The sequence below is a fragment of the Dipodomys ordii genome, unplaced genomic scaffold (assembly GCF_000151885.1).
Source record: "Dipodomys ordii isolate 6190 unplaced genomic scaffold, Dord_2.0 Scaffold100, whole genome shotgun sequence".
In the NCBI taxonomy this organism is placed as follows: Eukaryota; Metazoa; Chordata; class Mammalia; order Rodentia; family Heteromyidae; genus Dipodomys; species Dipodomys ordii.
In genome coordinates this window covers 1,156,278-1,181,682 of record NW_012267316.1, presented here as the reverse complement: position 1 = coordinate 1,181,682, position 25,405 = coordinate 1,156,278, and the positions used below count along the sequence as shown (strand labels likewise).

The 25,405-nt window shown below is 40.5% G+C and overlaps 1 protein-coding gene across 9 annotated transcripts in view; it reads left to right on the top strand.

The window, feature by feature from the left end:
- Dlgap1 (discs, large (Drosophila) homolog-associated protein 1) overlaps positions 1-25,405 on the top strand; it is a 338,446-nt gene that overhangs the window by 73,643 nt on the left and 239,398 nt on the right. For all 9 annotated transcript variants that reach the window (XM_013027147.1, XM_013027154.1, XM_013027149.1 and 6 more), the window contains exon 2: positions 19,035-19,249. In XM_013027147.1, the coding sequence (XP_012882601.1) occupies positions 19,035-19,249 (215 nt within the window). The remainder of the gene's footprint in view (positions 1-19,034; positions 19,250-25,405) is intronic.

Sequence of the window (25,405 nt, the reverse complement as noted above, 5' to 3'; positions counted from 1 at the left end):
TGAAAGGCCTTATGAGGAAAACTGATGTTTCCCTGATTAGATCGTTCCCAAAGGTTGCTGCATTACCTCCAGCCTGAGTTGTCATATCTGCCAATACCTTAAAATAATCCTGATTTCCTATTCTGTTCTTAGAAGCCTGGCTAATTCATCCTTTCCTTCATAAAAACCTGTGGATAGCCCCTCCCCCCTCCCCAAGTTCACTGATATTTTCACCCAAAGCTCAAGGCATCTTCTCTTCATTATAAATTCCATTATGTTTCTGTCCCATCATGAATTAAAAACGTCCCAAGAGGGGTTTCAGTATGATTTCTACTTGCAAATAGAACTTTCTGAATTCCAAAAAAAAAAATCCTAACAAACCAGAGTACATGTGTTCTGTATATTATTTTATTTAGTAAGAATGTTCCTTAGGCGCTGGGAAGGTGGCTCAGTGGTAGAGTGCTTGCCTTTCATGCATGAGGCCCTGGATTCAATTCCTCAGCACCGCATAAGCAGAAAAAGCCAGAAGTGGCGGTGTGGCTCAAATGGTAGAGCATTAGCCCTGAGCTGAAGAGCTGAGGGACAGCGCCCAGGCCCAGAGTTCAGGTCCCACAACTGGCAAAAAAAAAATAAAAAGAATGTTCCTTAGAAGTTGTTCATTTAACTAGACCAAAATCGTGTCTGGTTTATGCAAAATCAGTCTTGAATGCAGGTGGATTCCAAAATATACAGCTGCTTCCCTCCTGTGTCAGCCCCCCTAGGTAAGAACTGCACAGGTTGGGCACCAGTGGCTCACACCTGTAATCCTAGCTACTTAGGAGGCTGAGATCTGAGGATCGCGGCTCAAAGCCAGCCCAGGCAAGAACATCCATGAGACTCTTATCTCCACTAAACCACTCAGAAAACCGGAAGTGGCACTGTGGCTCAAGTGTTAGAGCACCAATCTTGAGCTGAAGAGCTGAGGGACTCATTTTATTTTCTATGTAGAAGACTTTAAATGCAGGTAACATCCATTGCTATGTGCCAGGTTTTTGTGTTAAAGATCCCTTAAAGGAACTGTCTAGGTTAAATTCCACGTCATTTCTTTGGTTGGACATCTGACATTCTAAGACATGTTATTATTCATTGTTTCTGTTTCAGTCTATTACTTTCAGATTTTGGATTCTCTTCCTAAGTGATAGATGTTTCATGCTGAATCAAATTAAAAATTTAAAAAAAAAACAGGATTCTTCTAAGATGTCAGAAAGCCTCTTTCTTTCTAGGTTCTGAATCATATTGTTTGTTCATTTGTATATTCACACCAGAAAGTAAATATATGAGGATTTGAAGAGCATTCAAACACTAAGCTGCCTCCTCTTGCTATGTATATGTAATAACACCACAGTGGGTGAACTTAATCCATTGGGGTGGTCATCTCTGAACACTAAATCTTTCTCTGACTTGTTACTACACAAGAAAGACACCCAGAGCTGATATGATAAAACATGGCTAGAATTACAGCATCTAAGAGGCTGAGGCTAGAGGAATTCATGTCTGAGGCCAACCTAGACTGCTTAGAAAGAGTATATGTGTGTGTGTGTGTGTGTATACACATATATATATACATATATACATGTATATATGTATATATATGTAATCACTTAAGTGTGTCTTCATTTAAAGATGAAAGGATTTTAGAGAATGTTTTCCTTCACAAGTACAATCAATAAAGTGAAGGTAACAAAAGTTTCAAAGAGCTCAGTTTAAGAAGTTCACTTTCAGGTCTCAAAACTATCCATTAAACAATCATGTACTAAGTATTAATTTTTCCAGAATGTATTTTGGGGGAATGAAAAGATGAATAACATTGTCTTTCTGATTAATAATGAATGTAGCCCAGTTCTATACCTGATGCTCTAAAAAGCAGTGTTTTTCAATCTCCAACTCACAACCAATTAGTGCTTACTAAAATCAATTTAATGGGTCAGGAACAACATTTTCAATTAAATAGAATACAAAAGAAGAGAATAGTCAAGAAGATTGAGCATTTGGCAAGCCAAAAGGTTAAGTATTTCCTTCCTTCTTTTATTTGTCTATATGTATAGAGAAGGTTGCCAAGGTAAAATGGATTTTTTTTTGTGAAACAGTCAAAAACAGTTTAAAAGCCACCTCCAAAGAGAGAGGGAGGAAAGCAAGAAAACAAAAGCCTGGCTCTTCAGCAAGTTCACTTCTTGCTGAGAAAACAAACATCAGAATCATTTATATAAAGCAGCTAATCATGAATGGTAAAATGGTAACATTAATGTTCTCCAGTCTTGTGTCTCATGGGATTAAGACTAAGGAGGTGCTGGCACTGGTGACTCACATCTGTTGTCCTAGCTACTCAGGAGGCTGAGATCTGAGAATCGAGGTTTGAAGCCAGCATGGGCAGGAACGTCCATGGGATTTTTATCTCTAATTAACCACAGAAAAAGCCAGAAGTGGAGCTGTGGCTCAAAGTGACAGAGTGCTAGCCTTGAGGAAAAAAGTCCAGGGACAGCACCCAGGCCCAGGGTTTAAGCCCCACAACTGACAAAAAAAAAAAAAAAACTAAGGAGGACAATGAATAAGTTAATTCACCACTTCTTCCTCCATCAAACTTTTCTTCACTGGGCCTCCAGGACAGCAGGCACTGTTGATCCTCCTCACAGACTTTATTGGCTGCACCTTGGTTCTCTTCTCCCAAGACAGGAACAAAGCTGGATGGACACAGGTCTTATACAATTCATTTATCAGCATTCATTCTCTAGATGGCCTCCTTCATTCTCAGAGCCTGAAGTGCCATAGGCATGAGCAATGGATTCCTTTTAGGTCAAATTGCCTGACCTTCCAGAGAGAGAGAGAAGAGGGGGCCCAGCTTCCTACTCAACATCTCTGCTTAAATGTCCCACGGGCATCTCAAATTTAGTATAGCCCAACTGAACTCCAATTTTAAACCTCTTTCCACAGTCTGCTCCTATCTTGAACCTCTTCATCTCAGCTAATGGGAATTCCACCCATTAACCAGGCCAAAGCCTTGGAATCATCCTGGAATCTTCTCTTCCAACCTATGTGTCTGTATCATTATTAAGAAACCTATTAGCACTCTCCTCTCCCCACCTCCACCACAACCACTTGGTGCTTCCTCTTTGATTCCAGTCCTGGATTCTTGCATGAGCCTGTGTCTTCTCTTGCTTTAGTTATTCTCAATTCAGTAATGTAAGAACTCCTCCTCCTCCTTTTCTTCTTCTTGCTTTTCATCTTCCTCTTCTTTCTTCTTTCCTTTCTCCTCCCCCTTTTTTTCCTCTTCCTTTTTCACAGTGGAAATTGAACTTAACACCCTCATAATTGTTAGGCAAATAATCTATACCATTTAAGATATGCCTCTATCCTTTTCTGACATCATTTTGTTTTTTGTGTTTATTGCCCATACCAGGGCTTGAACTCAAAAGTCTAATCAGTGCTCACTTGACTTATTTGTTCCTAATCAGTGCTCTATCACTTGAGCCATGCTTCCAACCTGGTTTTTTGCTGATTAATTGGAGATGGAGTCTTGAAGATTTTCTGTCTGGCCAGGCTTTGAATTGCCATCCTTCAGGACTCAATCTCTTGAGTAGCTAGGATTACAGAGACATGACCCACCATCGCCCAACTTCTTACTTTGTTTTTGAAATAGGATTTTGCTACCTTGTCCTTGAACTTGTGATCTTCCTGCCTCTACTTCCCAAGTCGATAATACTACAGGTCTGTGTCACTATGCTCTGCAGTAACCTTATTTTCTTAAACTAGTATGTATCTGTCTGGAATCAAAACCACCTTTTTATTTCCACCTCACCCTGAGTGAAAACCATACTCTTTACAACTATCTGAAAGATACACCTGAAATGAGTTTCAGCCTCTTCCACTATCACTGCACTCCAATTCTATCTCTTCTCAGTGCATTCTGTCTGCATGGCTTCCACCTGTCACCAGGTATACAAGGCCTGGCCTTGGGACCATCTGCTCTTCCTCTAGCCTTGAGTACTCTTCCTGCAGACTTGGGAGCAACTCTCCCAGCCTGTCTGATCTTTATTCAGTAGTCCTTTCCCTCCAGTGCCCTCCAATGAGGGCAGTTAACACTGCATTTCCTGCCAGCTTCCCTTTCTCCATAGTCTCTTTGTCTCCTTCCCTTTGTCCCTTCCCTGACTCCTTTTTTCTCCAAACCACATATCAACATCCAACATACGTGTTCCTTATTTGGTTAATGGCTGTCTTCTACCTTCCCCATCAGGGCAGATACTCCTTTCTGTTTACAAGTTGCTCTCTATCTCTAGTACCTAATGTAGCACTCACAATGAGCTCAATAAACCTGGTAACAAATAAAAGAAGTTGAATGAATAAAGCAAACCTTATGAGGGACACTGTAAGGAGCACTGCACTTGGGATCTTTCCTTTCAGTGTGGCTTGAGCTAGCTTAGAAACACCGATTCAGATAGCCATTGTATACATCCTACTCATATGTGCATCTGCTGCATGACAAGTCCTGTTTCTGCTGCTTGCAGAGAGTAGGTTGAAACACAGCTGAAAGTTAAGATCCTCAAGAGGCACCTGCCTTGAATGATGATTGTGAAAGTGAAATTTTGTATCACTCATGTGCCTAAGGATACCAATGTTTTACTCTTTCTCCATACCAAGATCTAGATGTCATCTTATGGTTTTACAGATGAAGGATGGATGGGCTTGGGGAAGAAGGGATTCTATTGTGAGCCATTTGAATGTTGTACATTTGCAGGCATTATGCATGGCACTGAGAATGGAATGTCCAGAGAGCCTCAAGAGGCAGCAATAATTAAATGACAATAATCAAATGTGGAAGATGGACATCTTCTTGAATAGTCATCCCCATTTGCTTTGATTCATTTGCTTGCAGATGCCAGAGAGTTAAATCAATAATTCATAATACTTTGAAGCCTCATCTACAATTATTAGAGGAACTAAAAGAAAACTATTTTGTGGAATGTATTTCAAAATTCATAACGTTCAAATCAACTACTAATATGATAATATTTGAGATGACTGATTTGCTAAAACTTTCTGTATCTTTTTTCTTTCTTTCTTTTATGCCAGTCCTCATACCGGATGCTGTCCTAGGCTATTTTGCTCAAGGCTAGCATTCTACCACTTGAGCCACAGCAACATTATTGGTGGTTAATTGGAGTTAAGAGTCTCATGAATTCTCCTTCCAGACCTGTTATACCATTTTTAATAAATTGATCAAACTCTGAGATCTAAGAGAAAAGATTTATACTCATATAATAGCTCTATTATTTTCTCATTCTTTCTTTATCGGGACTTTATGTTTTAAAGAGACAAGTTCAGCCAGGCATTTGTGGTACTTACAATCCTAGCTCTTCAGGAGCCTGAGATCTGGAGGATCACCATCAAAGCCAGCTTGAGCAGGAAAATTCATGAGACTCCAAACACTAAACAAAAAATGAGGAAAGAGGAAACAAAATGGAATCATGCTCATACAAATTGGACAAATAATTTGGATGTGTATAGCACAGATTATGGGTTGGGAAATTTGCTAAGATTTTAAGCAATGTTGCAGATTCGTTTCCATGGATGATAGTTCCATTTCTGTGGACCTTAGAAGGAAGAGCAAGGATCCTCTACCTCTTTCTCTGTTTCTAAACACCAGATACATCATTCTAGTTTGCCTCTGGGAACTCAGTTTTGGGAACTAGAAAGTCTAGCTACAAACCACATGAGATGAAGTGGAATATAAAGATATAATCAATGGATCCATTAACAACTCTAAGCCATCAGATAGATACACCTCCACCATGCACACAAAAGGAACAACAGCATCAAAAACCAAGCCTGGGCTCCAAACTTGCTTATCTCTTACATAGCCAATGGAGATAAATAGATTGACCATTTACCTAAACCTCTGTATTTTTATCTTGTACTCTTTTGAGATGTTGTATTATATTTCACCAAATTTTGTAGCTGACTATAACCACTGGGTGGAGACTACTGTCTGTGGCGATTACTTTAAACTTTTTGGTTCTTCTAATCATCTAATACTGACTACTTCTTATAATCTTCAAAGTGTTGTAGCATTATATCGTTCAGTAACAATGCTTCAATTTTACTCATAATGGAAAATTATTGTAACTAAGGATTTTGTATTGTTGTTTGGTTGGTTTTACTGAGGTTTGGACTCAGGATCTTATCTTCTCTCAGCTTGCTTGCTCAGCTGGTGGTCTACCACCTACAGCCTATCTTTTAGATGGTTAACTGGAGATGGAGTTTTGCGGACCCTTCTGACTAAGCTGGCTTGGAACTACAGTCCTCCAGATCTCAGCCTCCTGAGTAGCTAGGATTATAAGCCTGTGCTACTGGCACCAACTGTGTTTTTAAACTCTTGACAAAAGCACAGTGTATAGAAAAACAACATAAAAATTTGAGTGAGACAAATCTGTATTTCAATTCCCATTACCATGAACTAGCTATATTTCTTAGCACATTGTTCAATGCCACAAAGTCCCAACATTCTCCTCTTTGCAATGACGTTAGTAACATTGTGGAAGTTTTTTTGTGTGCTATGCGATATAATACTTATGTGTTAGGTTTTGTAAAATGGCTCCCATCCCAAGATCCTCACAGATTGAACGTTGGACAGGCTTATCTCATGCACATATCTCTGGAGCATCACCAACTGGTGCTGGATAACCTGGTCAATGGGATGTGCAATTGGTTTAACTCAGCTCCTGTACCCATTTCTCAAACACGGGCCTCCAGTGGGCGAGGAAAGGATCCTCAGTGCATAACCATTGGCCATGACTATAAGAGCCAGAAGTAAAACCAAGATATCAAAACCCACAAGTGTCCAGCCTACACAATCTACTATTTCTTGAGGTGATCATAAAGGCATCTTCCCAATGAACAGTGTCATCTTTGACATTAGCTGGCACTGCATTGCCTTCCCATGGAAGCCTCCTGTCTTTCGGTATACCCTCTGCCTTACCCCTTACCCCCCATAGAACACACAGACTTTCTGCTCCAACTAAATGGCATTTCCCCAGGGAAAAGAATTATGGGATCACACTCCAAACCCAGTAGGTAATTCAGTACTGTGATTTAATACTGGACTCAGCTTGAAAGCTATTTTTGCTCTTTTCTTTCATCCATCCTCCAAATTCGCCTGATTCACTTAAAACTTATAAATTCCTTTGAGTTCAGAGACAATGTTTGAGAAAATGCTTTAATTGTATTCCCCCCCACCCCCCCCCGAAACTTCTGCAAGGCTAGTTCCCCCTGCAGATTGGTATAATGTTCATAGGTAAGAGTAATCACATTGGGTCAGTTGATGATCACATCACCAGGTCATATCACTGTTTACAAAGCTCTTTTCTTTCAAGAGCATTTTAAGACCATGTGGAGTGAACTATAACAAAGGGTATAACCCCTGTTTTACAGGTAGGTAGTTCTGCTTGTCCTGAAAAAGTAATTTGGAACAATTTGAAACAAATGAAGTTTTACACCAGCTTCTGGCTTCTAAGGGAGTGAAGGAAGGGCGGTTGCCAGGGAGATCTCTTGTTTGGGAAAAGGACAATCATACCTAGGGATCTGCATATCGTGTCATGTGTAATTTTCCTATTCCTGCCTTCTTTCCTTTTCTTTTTCTTTATTCTGTGATTGCTATGAGAAGAGCAAGCTAAAAAGGCTACAGGGACACTTAAGCCAAGTCGCATTTGTCAAGGTGAAAGCTGTGTGGAGCAGAAAAACAATTCTCCCAGCTGGAAAGAAGATGCAAAGGAGCCGAGTGAGTAGGGAATCTGAGAGCCCACTAAAAGTGCTTAGAAGGCCAGCACATGACCACCATGTCTGCAAACAGCAGTAGACAGGAACTTGAACTTCACAGCAAAGCCTTCTAAGGAACCTTAAACCATACTTGGGGTGCTCTTCCCAGAGGGCTCCAAAGCCACCCTGGAAGGGGTGTCTGTCATTCAAGTTTTCCCATTCCCCTCAAGCCATCCCTTTATTTAAAACAGTAACAGCAGATAAAGGAGCCAAAAGACTAAAACAAACACTCTTTTGTTCGTAAACATTTCAAGCGTTTATTATCTGAAGCCCTCTTTGGGGATTGCTAGGAAATCAGTGACATAATTATATGATTGCTTCAATAGTACATTTTTATTTTCCAAGCACCATTAAATGGGAGCATGCAGTCCACAGTCCTTTCCTTTTTCCTTCCCCACTCAGTTGTTGGGGATTTATCAGAGACAGGGTGTTGTTATTAAAAGCTTTGGTGTCAGACAGATCAGACTCTTGTGAGTTATGATGACCTTGGGCAAGTCATCTCTCCTTTCTGTGAGTCTCAGTTTTACAGCAGTAAAACAGAAATAGCAGTGTCTGTTTCATGGGACTGATGAAAAGGATCAAAGTAAGGAACATAGGCACTTCTACTGTCCCTTTGAGGGTATTCTAAAATTATCAGGTAATTCCCTAAATGTTAAATCCTCAGTTCTCCTTCCACAAGTGTAGATTTTTTTTCCTTGCTATTGACCCTTCCTCAACAAGCTCAGAAAGGACCGAATAGGTTGCCACCCACCCACCCCGGCCAATGCTTAAGCACCTATTGAAATGCTGGCTCCTATTGAAATACCCTGCCCTTAAGGAGATGTTGCTCAGAGATCAACTTGCAACTATAAAGTTGTTACTACCACTCCAATCACTATCCCTCCTTGCTAAAGAGTCAGCTAAATGCCTAAGTGACGTCTCGATTCCCTGGCTCCTGATGAATTCCACTTCTGTCACTTCATCCCCTGTCCACCTACATGTCTGCAATGCAGAATGGCACCGGCCTCTGCCCTTGTGTATTTTCAAGACATGGGAACCATTTCAGCCATCCAGGCTTTCTAAGTGTCTTCATTCTTTTTGTGGCTCTCAGATTTCCCAAAATCTCACGCATTTTCATTTCTCCAAACCTCACCATTCCGACTTTCCATCCTGAGATGATCCTGAGATGATCCACTCTGGGGGAGTCACAGGCACACACGCCTTCATCTCAGCCATTGGACCATCACTGGCACAGAATGTCTGATTGCATCTATTAGTCACATTGTGGTACCAGCAGTCCCATCCAAAGGGGGAGGGGTGGAATTAGAGCTACTTGTAAAGTCATTTTTTGTCATTTTAATTTGAACTCATATTTGAACCAGTATTCATGGATTCATTTACTTTTTAGGCATAAACTTTAGGGGGAACAAAACTCAAAAAGTTGTTTACTTATCTGAAATATGTGCTCTGTAGAAAATAAGAATTATTCTCCAAAAGCCATCTGCAGGCATGGAGAAGAAAAGGATTCCAGGACTGTGAACAGTAGACCCCAGCCTGGGTATGGTGCTATGCTGCACTAGTTACTAACATCTTTGGATCTCAGCTTCTTTATTTGACAAGCTATTGTTATAACATTTACTCTCCTCATTGTTCAGAACAGCTGTAAACATCATGGAACATTAGATGAACATACAGGGTTTTTGCAAAATCGCAGAACAAATGAAAGCTGATTGGCCACTGAGGATGGCCACCAAGTTCTGTACTTGTGCAGCATCTTGTCCTTCTATACATATTTTTAAAGAGTCTTTAATTGATTCTGAGATCTTTATTTTTCACATTTTAGCATCTATACATGCACTATGTAATCTATGGAGTACCCCCACTTAATTGATAGTGTATCTTAATAGTACCAAAAAACTGTGAGGTTTGAATTACATTTTAGAGTTCAAACAATGGGGTGTTTTAGAAGAAAGCAGAGGGGTAAAACTAGGATTAGTTTGTATATTCCAAATGGGAAGAACTTTATTAACTAAGTGGAGATAAGGGATTTAAAAAATAATTAGCCAAGTGTTTCAGAAGTTATTACCTTGAATCATGAAACCTTTCAAGCTTCCCTATAAGGGAAGTATTTTAAGGACCTCTGGCTCTGAGCCACAGCTCACAGGCCTCCCAGAACTGATCCTCTTTCAGCTGAGCTTGGGAACAACCTAAGAGAGGAAAAAAAAGAGCAGCACCAATCCACCTCCAAAGGACACACGAGGCAGATAAATAAAAATAACTTTATGTGCCTGTAGGTCAATGTACGACCTACAGTCATGTTCTTCCCAGTTGACTGTCATGTAGTCTATATGTATTTATTTCTTATGCTATAGCCTTCTGAAATGCTTCTATTTTTCACTCCCCTAATATCTATTGTAGGCCATGCTTTAAAAGTAGCCAGGTTTCTTTGAAGCCTGTAATCCTAACTACTTAGCAGGCCAAGAAGGGAGGCTGGAGATTCAGGGCAAAGTTTGTAAGACTCTTTCTTAATCAATAGCTAGGTGTAGAGATACATGCCTGTCATACTAGCTTTGTAGAAGGCTGAAATTGGGAGGATCATAGCTCCAGGCTAGCCTCAGGCAGAAAAGTCAATGAGACTCCATGTCAATAAAAGAAACTGAATATGGAAGTGTGTACCTAACATTCCAGCAATGATGGAAACCAAATATGACTGTATTGAAGTACAGGCACATGCCTGAACAGAAAGTAAGATTCTATCTCAAAAATTACCAGCACAGGGCTGGGAAGGTGGCTTAGTGGTAGAGCGCTTGCCTTGCATGCCTGAGGCCCTGGGTTCAATTCCTCAGCACCACATAAGCAAAAAGAAAAAAGTCTGAAGTGGCGCTGTGGCTCAAGTGGTAGAGCGCTAGCCTTGAGCTGAAGAGCTGAGGGACAGCGACCAGGCCCAAAGTTCAGGCCCCACGACTGGACCCCCCCAAAAAAAATTACCAGCACAAAAATGGCTTTGGAGTTAGGTCTCAGTTGGTAAAGCGTTTGTCTAGCAAATGCAAAGCCCTGAGTTCAAAACTCTAGTACCATACAAAAATAAAGGTAATCCAGTTTCAATAGAGTGGTTCCTAGCTTCAGAAGGTGGAAATTGAGAGGATCGTGGTTCAGAGTGAGCCTAGGCAAAAAGCTCTTGGGATCCCCATCTCAATCAATAAAAGGTGGGTATGGTCATTTAGTTCTATCATCCCAGCTACATGGGAAATGTAAATAGAAGAGTTCTTTTATAATAAACATTAAAAGATACTTTTATAGTTTATGTCCAGGCTGTCTGATGCATAAACACAAGACCATATTTGAAAAATAGCAAAGCAAAAAAGACTGAGGCTCAATTGATGGAGCACCTGCTTGGCCAACATAAGAACCTAAGTTCAGGGGCTGGGAAGGTGGCTCAGTGGTAGAGAGCTTGCCTTGCATGCATGAGGCCCTGGTTCAATTCCCCAACACCACATAAGCAAAAAGAAAAAAAACTGGAAGTGGCACTGTGGCTCAAGTGGTAGAGCACTAGCCTTGAGCTGAAGAGCTGAGGGACAGCACCCAGACCCAGAATTCAGGCCCCATGACCGGACCCAAAAAAAAAAAAAAGAACCTAAGTTCAAACCCCAGCTTGTGGGAGGAAAAAAAATAAAAATAAAAGATAACGCATTTCCAACCTTTAAGCTCACAATTTTGTGTTTTAGTGTTTATAAACTGTATTCATATTTTATCTTTATCCATTATAGATATGTTAGCATTCCACTTTACAGAGGGAAAAACTAAATCACAGAAGTGAAGTGATTTATCCAAGATCACATGATGATTAGAAGCAAAGCTGGTTTAGGAGCTCATTCATTCATTTATTTTGTGCCACATTTACCCAGAAACACCACTGAGGCTCTAGAAATAGTTAGACAATGAGAAACTTGCCTGTGACCTTTGCTAGCCTGCCCTTTCCAGCTCAGTGACTCTGAGCTGAACAGAACAGAGCCACCATGCAGTTCAGAATAAAGCAGGAAAAAAAGCTGGAAGTGGCTCTGTGGCTCAAGTGGTAGAGTGCTAGCCTTGAGCTGAAGAGCTGAGGGACAGTGCCCAGGCCCAGAGGTCAGGCCCCACGACTGGACCCCCCCCCAAAAAAGAATAATTCCCATAGGGGTTTCTTTTTCCCCTAGGATTTCTGCTTTGTGAAGCAGAGGTTGGTATTGGGGAAATTCAGACAACTGATCTTGTCCAAGATGGCCTGAGGGGGCTGGTTCTCCCCTCAGTGCTCTAGAATAAGAGGAAGGTCCACAAGATGGGTAATTCATGGCGGGGAGACATGACGGCACTAGGCGTTTCTATTTTTGCTTAAGAATATTTCAGTTTTGTCACCCTTACATTACCAAAGAAAACTGAAAGCTGTCATCAGAGTCTTTGTGAAGAGCTATGGTGATCTATAATTAAGGAGTTATCTGTGGGCTCAATACGGGAGCCAAGTGCTCTGAAGAGTATGGCACTGCCAGAAAACGCACCTTTACCAAGCACACCCTACACAGCTGTGGGCATTGCTTCATTTAGTCTGCAGGTGGTTCTATGGAGGTGGTTCTATGCAGGAATAAGAGACAGTAATTACCTAAGTTGTCCAGCATGAATGTGAAACTGGCTTGTGGAATTGTAGAACCCAGTGCTTCAGCTATTCAACTTTTCCTGTCTCCAGTAAGTTTACAGATGAGAACTAGTAGTGATGCAGATAAGTACTCAAAATGAGCATGGGCATCAGGCAGGGGCTAGCATGTATTTTCTGTACGCCAGGCCATTTCTATCACAACCACACAGCTCTGCCCTTGTAGGTTAAAGCCAGCCATAGACAATGAAAGACGATGGAAATCTATCAATAAAACTTTATTTATAAAAATCAGACAGTGGTACAGAATTTAGATTGCAAGCTATGGTTTACTGACTCCTTATGTAGATGGCACATGCTACAGATTTCATAACGGAGACAGTAAGCTTAGGATGGAGAGTTAGAAGGAACTTTGAAGTAACTGAGTCCAAGTTTGAAAGAAAATATTTTTTTTTGTCACTTGTGGGGCCTGAACTCTGGGCCTGGGTGCTGTCCCTTAGCTCTTCAGCTCAAGGATAGTGCTCCACCACCTGAGCCACAGCACCACTTCTGGCTTTTTCTGCTTATGTGATGCTGAGGAATCGAACCCAGAGCCTCATGCATGCAAGGCAAGCACTCGACCACTGAGCCACCTACCCAGCCCAAGTTTGAAATACAATTTGACATGAACTTACAAAATAGATGAGGCCTGCCCTGATCTCTTAATCTCCCCTTATATAACTTCCCTTCTGCTCAATGCCCTCTGGTCAAACTGGCATTTTCATTCATAGGCATTGATTACATCAAGCTTACTCTAAAGACTTTTGCACTTGCTGAGTCTTCTGGCTGGAAGCTCCACCCCTAGGTCTTCCCTGGGCAGGCTGCTTTGGTCATCAGATCTCCTCAGAGACATTCCCTCCTCAGAGCATCAACTCTGGGGAATAAACCAAGAGAGCCATCATCTCATGTATTTTCCTCAAAGCATTTATACTTTCTGAAATTAACTTCTCCGTTTATTTCGTGTTTGTCTACTCTTCCAGCTTTCCTAGAATGTAAGTTCCCTAAATGATATCAACATTTGAATTATTCACTACTAGCAGATAAACAATCAAAAGTACTTGCAGAAGAAACTGAATAAGGGGTTGGGGGTGTCAAAAAGCAAGAGAGAGACTGTTAAGCATACCCCATTAGGTGTTCTGTTTAGTCTTGTTTTATGACTAAATGGAATGTAGTCTTCATTTGAATGATCCACCATTCAGTGTCTAACAATACTTCAGCTATAAGGAAACAACCTTACCAAGTGCTGTGGCTCTCATCTGTAATCTTAGCTACTAAAGAGGCTGAGATCTGAGTATGAAAGTTTAAAGCCAGCTTGGGAAGAAAAGTTGGGAAGAAAAGTTAACCAGGAAAAAAGCCAGATGTGGTAGAGCACTAGCCTTGTGTGAAAAAGCTAAGTGACAGGCTGGGCACCTGCAGCTCATGCTTGTAATCCTAGTTACTCAGGAGGCTGAGATTTGAGAAGTATGACACCAGCTCAGATAGGAAAGCTCATGATTCTCTTCTCTCCAATTAACTAACAAAAAAGCTTTAAGTGGAGCTGTGGCTCAAGTGGTAGAGTGCTAGCCTTGATCAAAAAAGCTCAGGGACAGTGCCCAGGCCCCGAGTTCAATCCCCAGGACTGGCACCAAGAAAGAGCTAAGAAACAGAGCCCTGAGTTCAAACACCCGCCCTAGCACACAAAAGAGATAGAAAGAAAGAGAGAAAGAGGAAAAAAATAAAAGAAGGAAGGAAAAGAGGGAGGGAGGAAAGCAGGTAGGCAGACAGGCAGGCAAGCAAGCAAGCAGGCAGGCTGCAGGTATTTAAAGGGTGACTGTAGGTCTTTGGTCACAGGTATGTTTTTTTGGTCTTCCAAATGACACCTTGCGACTTAGGTTGAGACTGACTAGAATAAATAATGCCTACTGTTCTTCATTTTATCAAAAATAGAGCTCCTGAGGCAGGATTTGTAGCTATAATTCCAACTACTTGGGAGGCAGAAACAGGAAGATCCATTTTCCTAAGACCCTATCTGAAAACAAACTAAAGTAAAAAGGACTGAGGGATAGCGCAAGAGATAGAAACCAAGTGTGAGGCCCTGAGTTCAAACCTCACTACCACCAAAAATAAATATTTTTTAAAGCTGTTTGTTGGACTGTTAGTATTGAGACATAAGTATTACAAAATAAATCATCTTTTTATGTTTTTTTTAATTTTATCTTTAAGTCGTTGTACAAAGGAGTTGCCATTCAACCATTCAACAAAGCAGTACATGAATACTTCTACTGTAAAACTTAAGATATCACAGATGGCTCTTTTTTTTCTGTACTCCAGATAAAACTCAGGGTAGAACTCTAGCTTTTGAGCCACACCCTACTCCTTTTGTTTTTATTTGTTTTTTTTTTTTGAGGTAAGGTGTCTACTAATTTTGCCTGGGGTAAGCTTCAAACTCGCTATTGCCCTACCTCCCAACTAGCTAGGATTATAAGCGTGCACCTCTGCACCTGGTTTGTTACTATTTCTTTAATGTGACTGGGTTAGCCACCTCCTAAAATGGCTCAGACCTGCATCCCATGAGCCTTGTGTTACAAACACCTGTGCTCTTTTCTTTCTATTCTGGCTTCCTTTCTTACCAGACTTCAATTTCTTAAGCCACCATCACCAATAGCAATGAAGTCTTTCTCAGGAAGCTGCAAGTTTACCTTTTCTTTAGATTTGCCTAACTCATTTCCCTTGGTGAAACTGAAGTGGAAAGACACTGTAACCTTTGACTAGGTGGCCATAGCATCATGATCTAAAGGGCATAGTATTGAACTCTTTGGGCCCCTTACAAATGGTATGCTTGCTTTAAGAACTTGCACTTCAGCATTGTCTAACCTTGGCTTTAAACTTTAAGATATTAAAAAAAAGAAACTGTCTCAAATCTAGCAATTTTTCTGGCCTCTCTAATGCAGCACCAATGTTTCACTTCTCCAAGTTCTTGATTGTCTGTACCCTTGCACTTTTTCCCAGAACTGATTTCCCTGTAAGCTTATTGAATGTTGCCTTTAGATAGTTGAGTAATATGTTGATACTTATATTCCACACCAATGGAAGGCACGTCAGCGTGGAGTCTTAGCTGCTATCTCTTGAAAAGGATGCTTCATTGAAAGGAATACAGATTAAATACTTCTCTGCTGGTTCCCTTAGCAACAGCTATAGACATTTCTAGTAAAAGCTCAAGTTCCTGCCAAAAGCCACCCTTGAAAAGCACCTAAACAGAAATTTGCTACATTTTCCCTGTAAGTAATATTAGCTAATCAGTTCGTCATTAGTCTCTGACATATTCCCTGAGTAATATTATAAACTTCAGTACTGAGAAAGGGCAAGTGTTGGATGCATCATCCAAGACCCTACCTGTACCAAGTTAATTGTTACCATCTAATTGCTAAGCCAATAATGAGGTTCTAAACATAATCATATCTATGCAGTGAGTCACTTACCAACCAAAGGAAAACTGAACTGTCATTAACATTTATAGTTTCCTAAGAAGTCCTGTTGCTATGGCGATTTTGATGCTTGTGAACTAAAAAAAAATAAATACATAGATTTTTGAAAACCCTACAATTAATAAATTAGAAATGTATTTAATGTGATGTATTATGGAGATGTCAAGGACTATATTTGTTCAATTCTTCAGGTTTCACAAAGCATAGCTTAGAACAAAAGGCTCTCAAACAAGGTGTGATGTGTACTCCTGCAATCCTGTCACTTAGGAGGCAGAGATAGAAGGATCATGGTTTGAGGAGAGCCTTGGAAAATGTGAGAGACCCTTTCTTAAAACAGAAAAGGAACTAAAAGCAAAAGGACTGAGAGTGTGGTTCAAGTGGTAAAGCACTTGCTATGTAAGTAGGATTCTCTGAATCCAAACTTTATTATCAGAGAGACAGAAACAGAGAGAGAGAAAGACACACCGGGAAGTAGGTTATTGATAATCATGGTCAGGGCAAGGCACAGGATCTGCCTCATTGAAACTCTGATCCTCAGGCCTGTCACTTAGGGTGAGTTCAATAACCTGAGTCTGCTCATTTGAAAATGATGGTAACCATAACAATTATTATTACATTATATATAATTATTATTATAAAGGGTGGTATTCTACCCGTTAGTTGTTTGGATCCAACAAGTTAGTGTTTATAAAGCATTTCTAACAGTGCATGCACACAAGAAACACAATGTGAGAATTTGTTAAGTTAAATAGACCTGTGCATAATGTAGTTCTGTCAAGTACCTTTCAAAATAAGAACCAACAAACTGCTGCTTTGAAGTCCATGGATAGTAACATCTCTGATGCTTCTAAGTATAAACCTGCAAATTACATAGAAATTTAAGGGGGAAAGGAGAATGATTTTTATAGAGGAACATCTATTCTCACTTCATGCAATTTAGAACTTTCTGCCTAATGTGATCTGAATCATTGTGGACAATTTTCTTCTTTACATGTCAGATTCATACACTATATAGATCAGCAAATTACTTCAGCTCTCTGATTGATGCCAAAAAAAGCTCATGTTTGCTGTATTGATTAAATAATTCCCCATAAGTAAATTTCTTACCATACTTAATTGCTAAGAATAAAACACTAGGCAGCACCAGTGACTCACCCCTGTAATCCTGGCTATTCAAGAGGCTGAGATCAGAGGATTGTAGTTCAAAGCCAGCCAGCCAGCCAATCAGGAAAATCTGTGAGGCTCTTAGTATCTTAAAAAGAAGAAGAAAAACCTCTGGGAGTGGAACTGTGGCTCAAGTGGTTGAACGCTCGTCTTGAGCTTAAAAAAACTCAGGGACAGTACAAAAGCCCTTAGTTCATGACCCAGGACACAAATACACACACACACACACACACACACACACACACACACACACACACGAAATATTGTATGAACTTAATAGATACCCAATAAATAATTAGTGTCAGAATAGTAAATATAATTTTCTCTTCTGTCCAGCTCCAAGATCCCTTCTGGAATATTCCTCTCCATTGCCTTTACTGCTAACTCCTATTTCTGTTTCCCTTTAATTCGTATTTCATTTGTGGCACTATCTCTTCAACTTGCCAGCATGTGAATTCCCAAATTTATTCATCCTTTGTCTTCTTATCTCTGTTCCAGGCATGTTAAGGGCAAGAATCAACCTTGTCACTGCCTGCCCCTCTTACCAGGCTTCTCTCTCTCTCTCTTTTAATTAAACTCTGCCGGGTTACAAGCATTATACAAGGCCCTTGTTACTTCTTGACAGATGAACAGGGTGGTCATTATGCATTCCTTTCACCAAATAGAAGCAAAGTGAGATCATATGGGTGTAAGGTTGAATTCATGCTGGAGAGAAAAATCTAAAGGGAATTGAAGAGACTATCATAAGAATGTCATAATTGATGAGAATGTCAGCACTTTCAAAAGCATGATGTAATGCCAGCTCAACTTGAAAGACATGACTGTGAAAAGAAGGAACGCCATGCTCTGATAGCTCCTACTTGTGCTGTCCCCATAATTAGGGACTTAGAGTAGGATCCAGCAGACCCAGAGGGGGGAAAATGATTTGGATCAATAGCCACACTGGGTCAGCAGACCAATCAGAATTTGAACAGGGGAGTTGCTCTCAGAAGTGTGTTTTCTGTCAGTGTGTGCAAGGGATGCATGCTTGTACGTGTATATGTGTGTGTGTGCACATGTGTATGTGTGTGTGCACATATATAGGAGTCAGAAAACATGAAGATTTTAAAACTACAACCAGCCAGGCACTGGTGGCTCACACCCTAGCTACTCAAGAGGCTGAGATCTGAGGACTGTGGTTCAAAAGCAGGCCCTGGCAGGAAAATCTAGGAAACCCTCATCTCTAGTTAAGCACCCAAAAACCAGAAGTGGAGCTGTTGCTCAAGTGCTAGCCTTGAGCACACAAGCTCAGGGACAACTCCAAGACCTTATGTTCAAGCCCCAGGACTGGCACAAAATAAACAAAACTATACCACCTTTCAGGAAGACATCATTAGAAATCTTCAGAATGTTTTAAGCATATCTATGATGCTGAATACATATTAAAGAGAATACAGAAAGAATAGGGGATTAATCAGCAAAAGCATCTGGTATCGAGTAGAGCCCTGGCTTCAGAAACAAAGAGGCTGGCTCTGAGACAGTAGAGACAAAAAAGATCAGGAAAGGTATAGACAAATCAGAAAGATTCTGAATCTTAAATAATGATCGAGAACAGCTCAAAGAAATCTGCTCTCTTCTCCCATGGCTATCTATGCCTGACTCAGCTATTACCAGTGTGAGAAAATGGAGAAGTAGGAAATGAATCAGAGCCAATGATTCTCATGTCCCTTAATGCCTAGGATGCTTTTTTGAAATGTGTTGTGTCAAGGATTTGCATGTCTTCAGTATATTTTCAAACCCATTACAGTTAAGCCCTATCAATGAAAGGTTAACATCTAAAGTTTTAGATAATGATCTCTATTAGTTACACCCAAAACAAACAGCAAAACAAAACAAAAAACGGCCAGGAGAGAGATGTAGGATTTCACAAACAAGGAATGACTTGTTTTCTCTCTGCCCAGGTTCCTCAAGATGAATGGTCAGGATACACACCTCGAGGGAAAGATGACGAGATTCCATGCCGAAGGATGCGAAGTGGTAGCTACATCAAGGCCATGGGGGATGAAGACAGTGGGGACTCAGACACAAGTCCCAAGCCTTCTCCTAAAGTGGCTGCACGAAGAGAAAGTTATCTCAAGGCTACTCAGCCGTCCCTCACAGAGCTCACCACACTCAAGTAAGTAGTCCAAACACCATGCTTCTCCTACTCAGCTCCTGAGTTATCATTCATTGTCAGACCAGGTGACTCCTCAAGATACTTAGGCTGGACACAGCCCACAGATGGAGTAGCATTTGAGTTCCAGTGCTCTTATTAATTTTGACATTGAAGTGGACCTGTGTAGATGAGGGCTCATAGTTCGACTCTGCACTGACCCTGAGCTGAACCCCCTCGATCCCAGGAAGCAAGGTTGAAACAATATAGAATGATTTCTGAAAATAAAGAGATGTCAGGTCAATGAGAAGATCCCTGTATCCCAACTTTGGAACATTTGTTTAGTCAGTTAAGATGCAGAAGAAATATTCTCTGAGAAACTCTTGGAATGTGTGGATAATTGAGTAACCTAATAGTATGCTTATCTTAAAGCCATTTATAGAATGTGATCCTGTTTGGAATTGAGTGACAGGTGAATGTTCTCGACCTATATGTTTAAACCTGAGGGCTCCAGGTGTATTACTTGGTGAGATATTAAAAGTGGGAAGAGTTGTTTGTTTAGCAAAATATATTTATAAGTAGTACTTGGAAGCATTGTGCTCAGCTTTGGTCCTCAGCTCCACGCAGGCCTGAACTCCTCCCTGCCCTGGAGTTCTCGCCATACAGTTGGCCCCTCCCTCTTTCCACCCAGACCCACCGGAACTCTCCTCTACCTCACTTCCTACCCTGAGACCCCGTGCTACCTAGATAGCTCAAGTCACCATGTGCTCTCTCTCTCCAGGGCAAATATGGCTCCTCTAATAAACCTTGTAATAATCTTTCCTCCTGTTCTTGCCTGCTTCCGTGTGGTCCCCTGGCATGGCTGTATAGGATTCTTTCAGTATTTACCTTCATTTGGGCTGTTTGTGAACAGAGAAACATTGCAAAGGAAATGACCAAAGCTCATTATCTTAAACAAGGCCTCACTTAAATATTATTTATAGAGAGTAAATCAGAGCCTTGGAATGTAGATCTACAGATAGAATTCCATTTGGACCTGAAATATATATGCATATATATATATATATATATATATATATATATTACAATTATTATTTATAAAGTACTTTTGATGCTTTGGCTCAAGTGCTAGTGTACTTGCCTTGAGCTGAAGAGGTCAGGGACAGAGCCCAGACCCAAAGTTCAAGCTCCACAACCAACAACAACAACAAAAAACACATTTGCTGGGTGCCAGTGGCACACAGCTATAATCCAAGCTAATCAGGAGGCTGAGATCTGAGGATCGAGGTTCAAAGCCAGCCCCAGCAGCAAAGTCCATAAGACTCTTATCTCCAATAAACCACCAGAAAACCAGAAGTGGTGCTGTGGCTCAAGCAGTAGAACACTTGCCTTGAGCTGAAGAGGTGAGGGACAGCATCCAGGCCTAGAGTTCAAGCCCCACATCCAACAAAAAGAAAAAAAAGTGCCTTTGATTCTTTTTTTTTTTTACTTTTACTTTTTATTTTTGGCAGTAATGGGATTTGAACTTAGGGCTTTGTGCTTGCTAGACAAATGCTCTATGCTTGAGTCACACCTCCAGCTCTTGTTTGCTCTAGTTGTTATTGGGATTAGATCTCAGATTTGCCTGGGCCAGCCTGGACTAGTCTTCCTAGTATACTTTCTACTATAGCTGAGATGACAGGAGCACACTATCGCATACAGCTGTTGATTAAGTTGGGAGTCTTGTGAACATTTTGATCAAGTTGGACTTCTGTTCACTAACTAACTCCTGAGTAGGTAGGATTATAAACATCAGCCACCAGTGCTCAGCCTGATTCCACAAATGATGGAAATACATATTGTTAGATTTTAATTAGGTTACTGGAAAAAGTTTACCACATGGTCTTCAGGCAAGAAAGAGTAATTTATTCCTAACCCCGCCCCGAGTGCAGGTTGGAGAGGCACAGTGGCAGAAGGGACAAACAGCCGCCCTGCTGGGGTTTAAGTAAAGAAGGTGGGGAGGGGAGTGGGAAGAAGATGTGGCCAGGTTGGGAAGGTGTAACCAGGCAGGGGAGAGGGTGTGGCTACACTGGATGCTCATGTGACCCCAGAGCCTAGGAACCTCCCTCAGTCCCAATGAGGCGATCCAGGATGTGACCTCAGAGAAGGGAGAGGTAATGACCTCCAAGTGTGCCAGTTACCTAGATAACACAGGTACTGGGCAGAGACTTCTTGCATGGAAAACAGGAAGGGGGAATCAATGTGCAGATTCTCACAGAGACTAGGACACACCTACCATTCCGGGCCTTTTTGATAATTATGAAAGGGATGAAGACTCTCTATGGCTATTTACTGCTAGCTGGGTAGAAGGCTGAGATGTCTGATCTGGTTGGGGAGAAAGCAGCAATGACTGTTCCTTGGTGAACACCCATGTGGGTCTTCAGATGAAATGTGAACAAAATCTTACAAGGCAGGGGCTGAGCAATAAGAAAAAATACTAGAGAGCACACAAGTGGTAAAAGGAAGGGTTTAGGGTAGAAAATTAAAAATTGGAGGAGGGGTTAACAATGCTCAACAAGAAATGTACTCATTACCTTATTCACGTTACTGTAACCCCTCTGTATAGCAGAGTGGATAACTTGGCTAGTTGGGGGCTCTACAGGAGGCCTTGGTAGATGTCTGGAATATACAGATGGATGGCACCAAAGAGGCTGCCCAGGGTAACTGTCCTGAATCTAAGACTTACTAAAAATACAAATAGGTAACAAAAGCAAAAATGTAAACTCCTGTCCAGTTACAAAATAGACAGCTATGGCCGGGCGCTGGTGGCTCATGCCTGTAATCCTAGCTACTCAGGAGGCTGAGATCTGAGGATCGCGGTTCAAAGCCAGCCCGGGCAGGAGAGACTGTGAGACTCCTATCTCCAATAAACCACCAGAAAACCGGAAGTGGCGCTGTAGCTCAAAGTGGTAGAGCGCTGGCCTTGAGCTGAGGGACAGCACCCAGGCCCAGAGTTCAAGCCCCATGACCAACAAAAAAAAAAAAAATAGACAGCTATGGACATTAGATAGGCATGATTATTAACTATTTTTCTTGATCTCCTGGCTCTGGTTAATTTTGAAAGGGCAGGCATAAGTAACTGGAGGAGTCATCATCTCGTCTTACTCCTCTCCATGATTCTTTGCTGTCATAACTGGCCTGGTCTTGGGGGTCTAGGTGCTCATTTATGGGATGACATCCCAGTTCCCACCTCTTTTGTCAGTCATGGGGTTGAAACTCAAGGCCTGGGCACTGTCCCAGAGCGTTTCTGCACAAGGCTAGCACTCTACCACTTTGAGCCACAGCACCACTTCCAGCATTTGGCTGCTTAGTTAGAGATAAGAGTCTCTTGAACCATGCTTCCAGCCTGGCTCTTTGCTAGTTAGTTGAGAGATGGAGTCTCAGAGGGAGTTTTCTGTCTGGGCTGGCCTTGAACTGCAATCCTCAGATTAAATGAGTCTTTGTCACAAAACCTCTTTTGATTTCCAGTTAAAGCAACAAGGAGACCAATAGAAATAATAAATAGAACTTACCTGCACCTTGTCAAGAATTGACCAACAAATATTTGCCAAATATTTTCCTGTGGGTCAGGCTAAATACTGCAGGTGAAATCTGCACTCTATAAATGACCAAACGCAGTAGATATAATGAGTTTTCAAACAGCAACTGATTAACTGAACATAGCACTTTGGGATACAACTTAAGATTGAAACCATTGTCAGCTCTGTATTCAAGGTGACTTACATACCTGGAAAACACATATTAAAAACTTGACTAATTTAATTATGCACAATTACTTTCAGAGATGGACATAAAGAATAAGATGCTGATTTTACATCAATGTATTAATCTTGACCTTATTTAAATCACAGTTCATTACATGCCAATTTTACTAATATTTCATAATAAGCTTTATCTTATAAAAATTTAAGACAGCTGGGCGCTGGTGGCTCACACTTGTAATCCTAGCTACTCAGGAGGCTGAGATCTGAGGATCACAGTTCGAATCCAGCCCAGGCAGGAAAGTCTGTGAGACTCTTATCTCCAATAAACCACTAGAATACTGGAAGTGGCACTGTGGCCCAGTGGTAGAGCCTTGAGCTGAAAAGTGCAGGGACAGCACCCAAGCCCCAGGACTGACAAAAAAAAAAAATTCAAGACATACTCATACCATCTGCTACCTACTGGAACTTTTTGGGTTTTTTTTTATTTCTACCTTTTTCCATTTTGCAACAAACATTTAAGACAATTCTCTTTTCTTTTTTTTTTTTTTTTGGTGGAGGGGTCCAGTCATGGGCCTGAACTCTGGGTCTGGGCGCTGCCCCTCAGCTCTTCAGCTCAAGGCTAGCGCTCTACCACTTAAGCCACAGCGCCACTTCCTGCTTTTTTTTTTTTTTTTTTTCTTATGTGGTGCTGAGGAATCAAACCCAGGGCCTCAGGCATGCAAGGCAAGGACTCTACCACTGAGCCACCTTCCCAGCCCCCTAAGACAATTCTTACTTCCTAAATCCTTTCTCATCCAAAGGAAACCATTTTTGCTTCCTCTAATTCCCTTTTCTAAGACTTTCCTCACTAATATTTCTCTTCCTTTATATTTCCTTATCTCCTTATTGATTTTTTAATCACATTATGAATTAACTCTTAGAAAACTTTTGAACTCAGATGGCAGTTTTTCTTAATGTAAGGCAATATCCTTAGACACATTTTTGCAAGGCAATATTTCCCATTTGGTTTTAAAATAGGGAAAACAAGAGCATTACATGTAAATTGTCCGACACTGAACTATGAGTCCAAACTGAACAAATTTGAGGAATCTCAGACCATTTTGGGTATTTTTGTACATAATGCATCTAATTGCAAAATAGTATTAAAATTTAAAGTTCCATTTTAGGCCAAAGTACACATGCTAACTTACTCTGAGACCAAATTAAATTAACACAGAAAGATTAACCTTTTTTTCCTGATGATAAAAAGAAACCTTCAATAGTGGAGAGGATTGAAATTAGAAAAAAACTAAGTCCTCACAAAACTTATATTTTGCCAAGACAAATAACTTGATTAAAGTGCCAGATTACCTTAAACAAATTTACACAGACACAGACATACACACCTGTAGGTATGCAATACTATGCACATAGGTTTTAAAGTGCAGCAATAAAATGACATTATTTTGCACAATATTTTAGAACCACACGGTCAGTGCTAGGAAAAATAGGCAACACCAAACAAAATACAAGGCAAAACTCAAAACCCAAAATTTTTGAAAACAAATACATATTACTGTGTAGACATTTACATTATGTTACAAAATGAAATATTCAAAGACAAATATGAAAAGCAGAAAAGATGAAAGTAGTAAGGTTATAAGTTACAGATAGAAATCATGCTGTGCATCAAGAACACTGAAAAACAGCATACTTTCCATGTCAGAAATGTATTTAAATAGTAAAGCTTATTATCTGTGAAATAACTGGGCAAGGAGAGTGATTCTTCATGTGAACTTTTTTCGAGGGACCATATGTAACCATTCTGAAGCGTTTTTATTAGTGTATATTAATAAAACAAAGGATTGTCTGTTAGTTCTACACATGCAGAAAATATACTTTGATCAAATTTACCCCCTTTTCTTTTTGTTTATCTTCTCTCCCTACTTTTTCGAACACTTTAATAAATGCAATTATTCTATTTTATGTCCATATGAGTGCTTAGGTCATATTTACTCTCCCATATCATTTTTGTTTTTTCTTTTTAAAATTCTATTTTATTATCTTTAAATCATTGTACAAAGGAGTTGCCATTCAACGTGTCATTTTATAAGTATAATGCATCTTTTTTGTCTTGCTTTGTAGAGTACCTTGTATTTTATTAAATGTATTTTGGATCTGTTTCCCTGAGCATTCCTGGAATTTATCGACTAATAGATTACTGGATTAAAACTTTGACTTTTTATTTTCTGAAGTAAATTTATGATTGCTTTTCTGTAGTGCCAACATGGCTTTATTTGATTTATGCTTGTGTCATTCTTTTTATTTTGTGCATGTGGGGGAGGGGGGTGGAAGAAAGAAAGACTATATTTGAGACTGTGTTTCTTCTTCTTCTTCTTCTTCTTCTTCTTCTTCTTCTTCTTCTTCTTCTTCTTCTTCTTCTTCTTCTTCTTCTTCT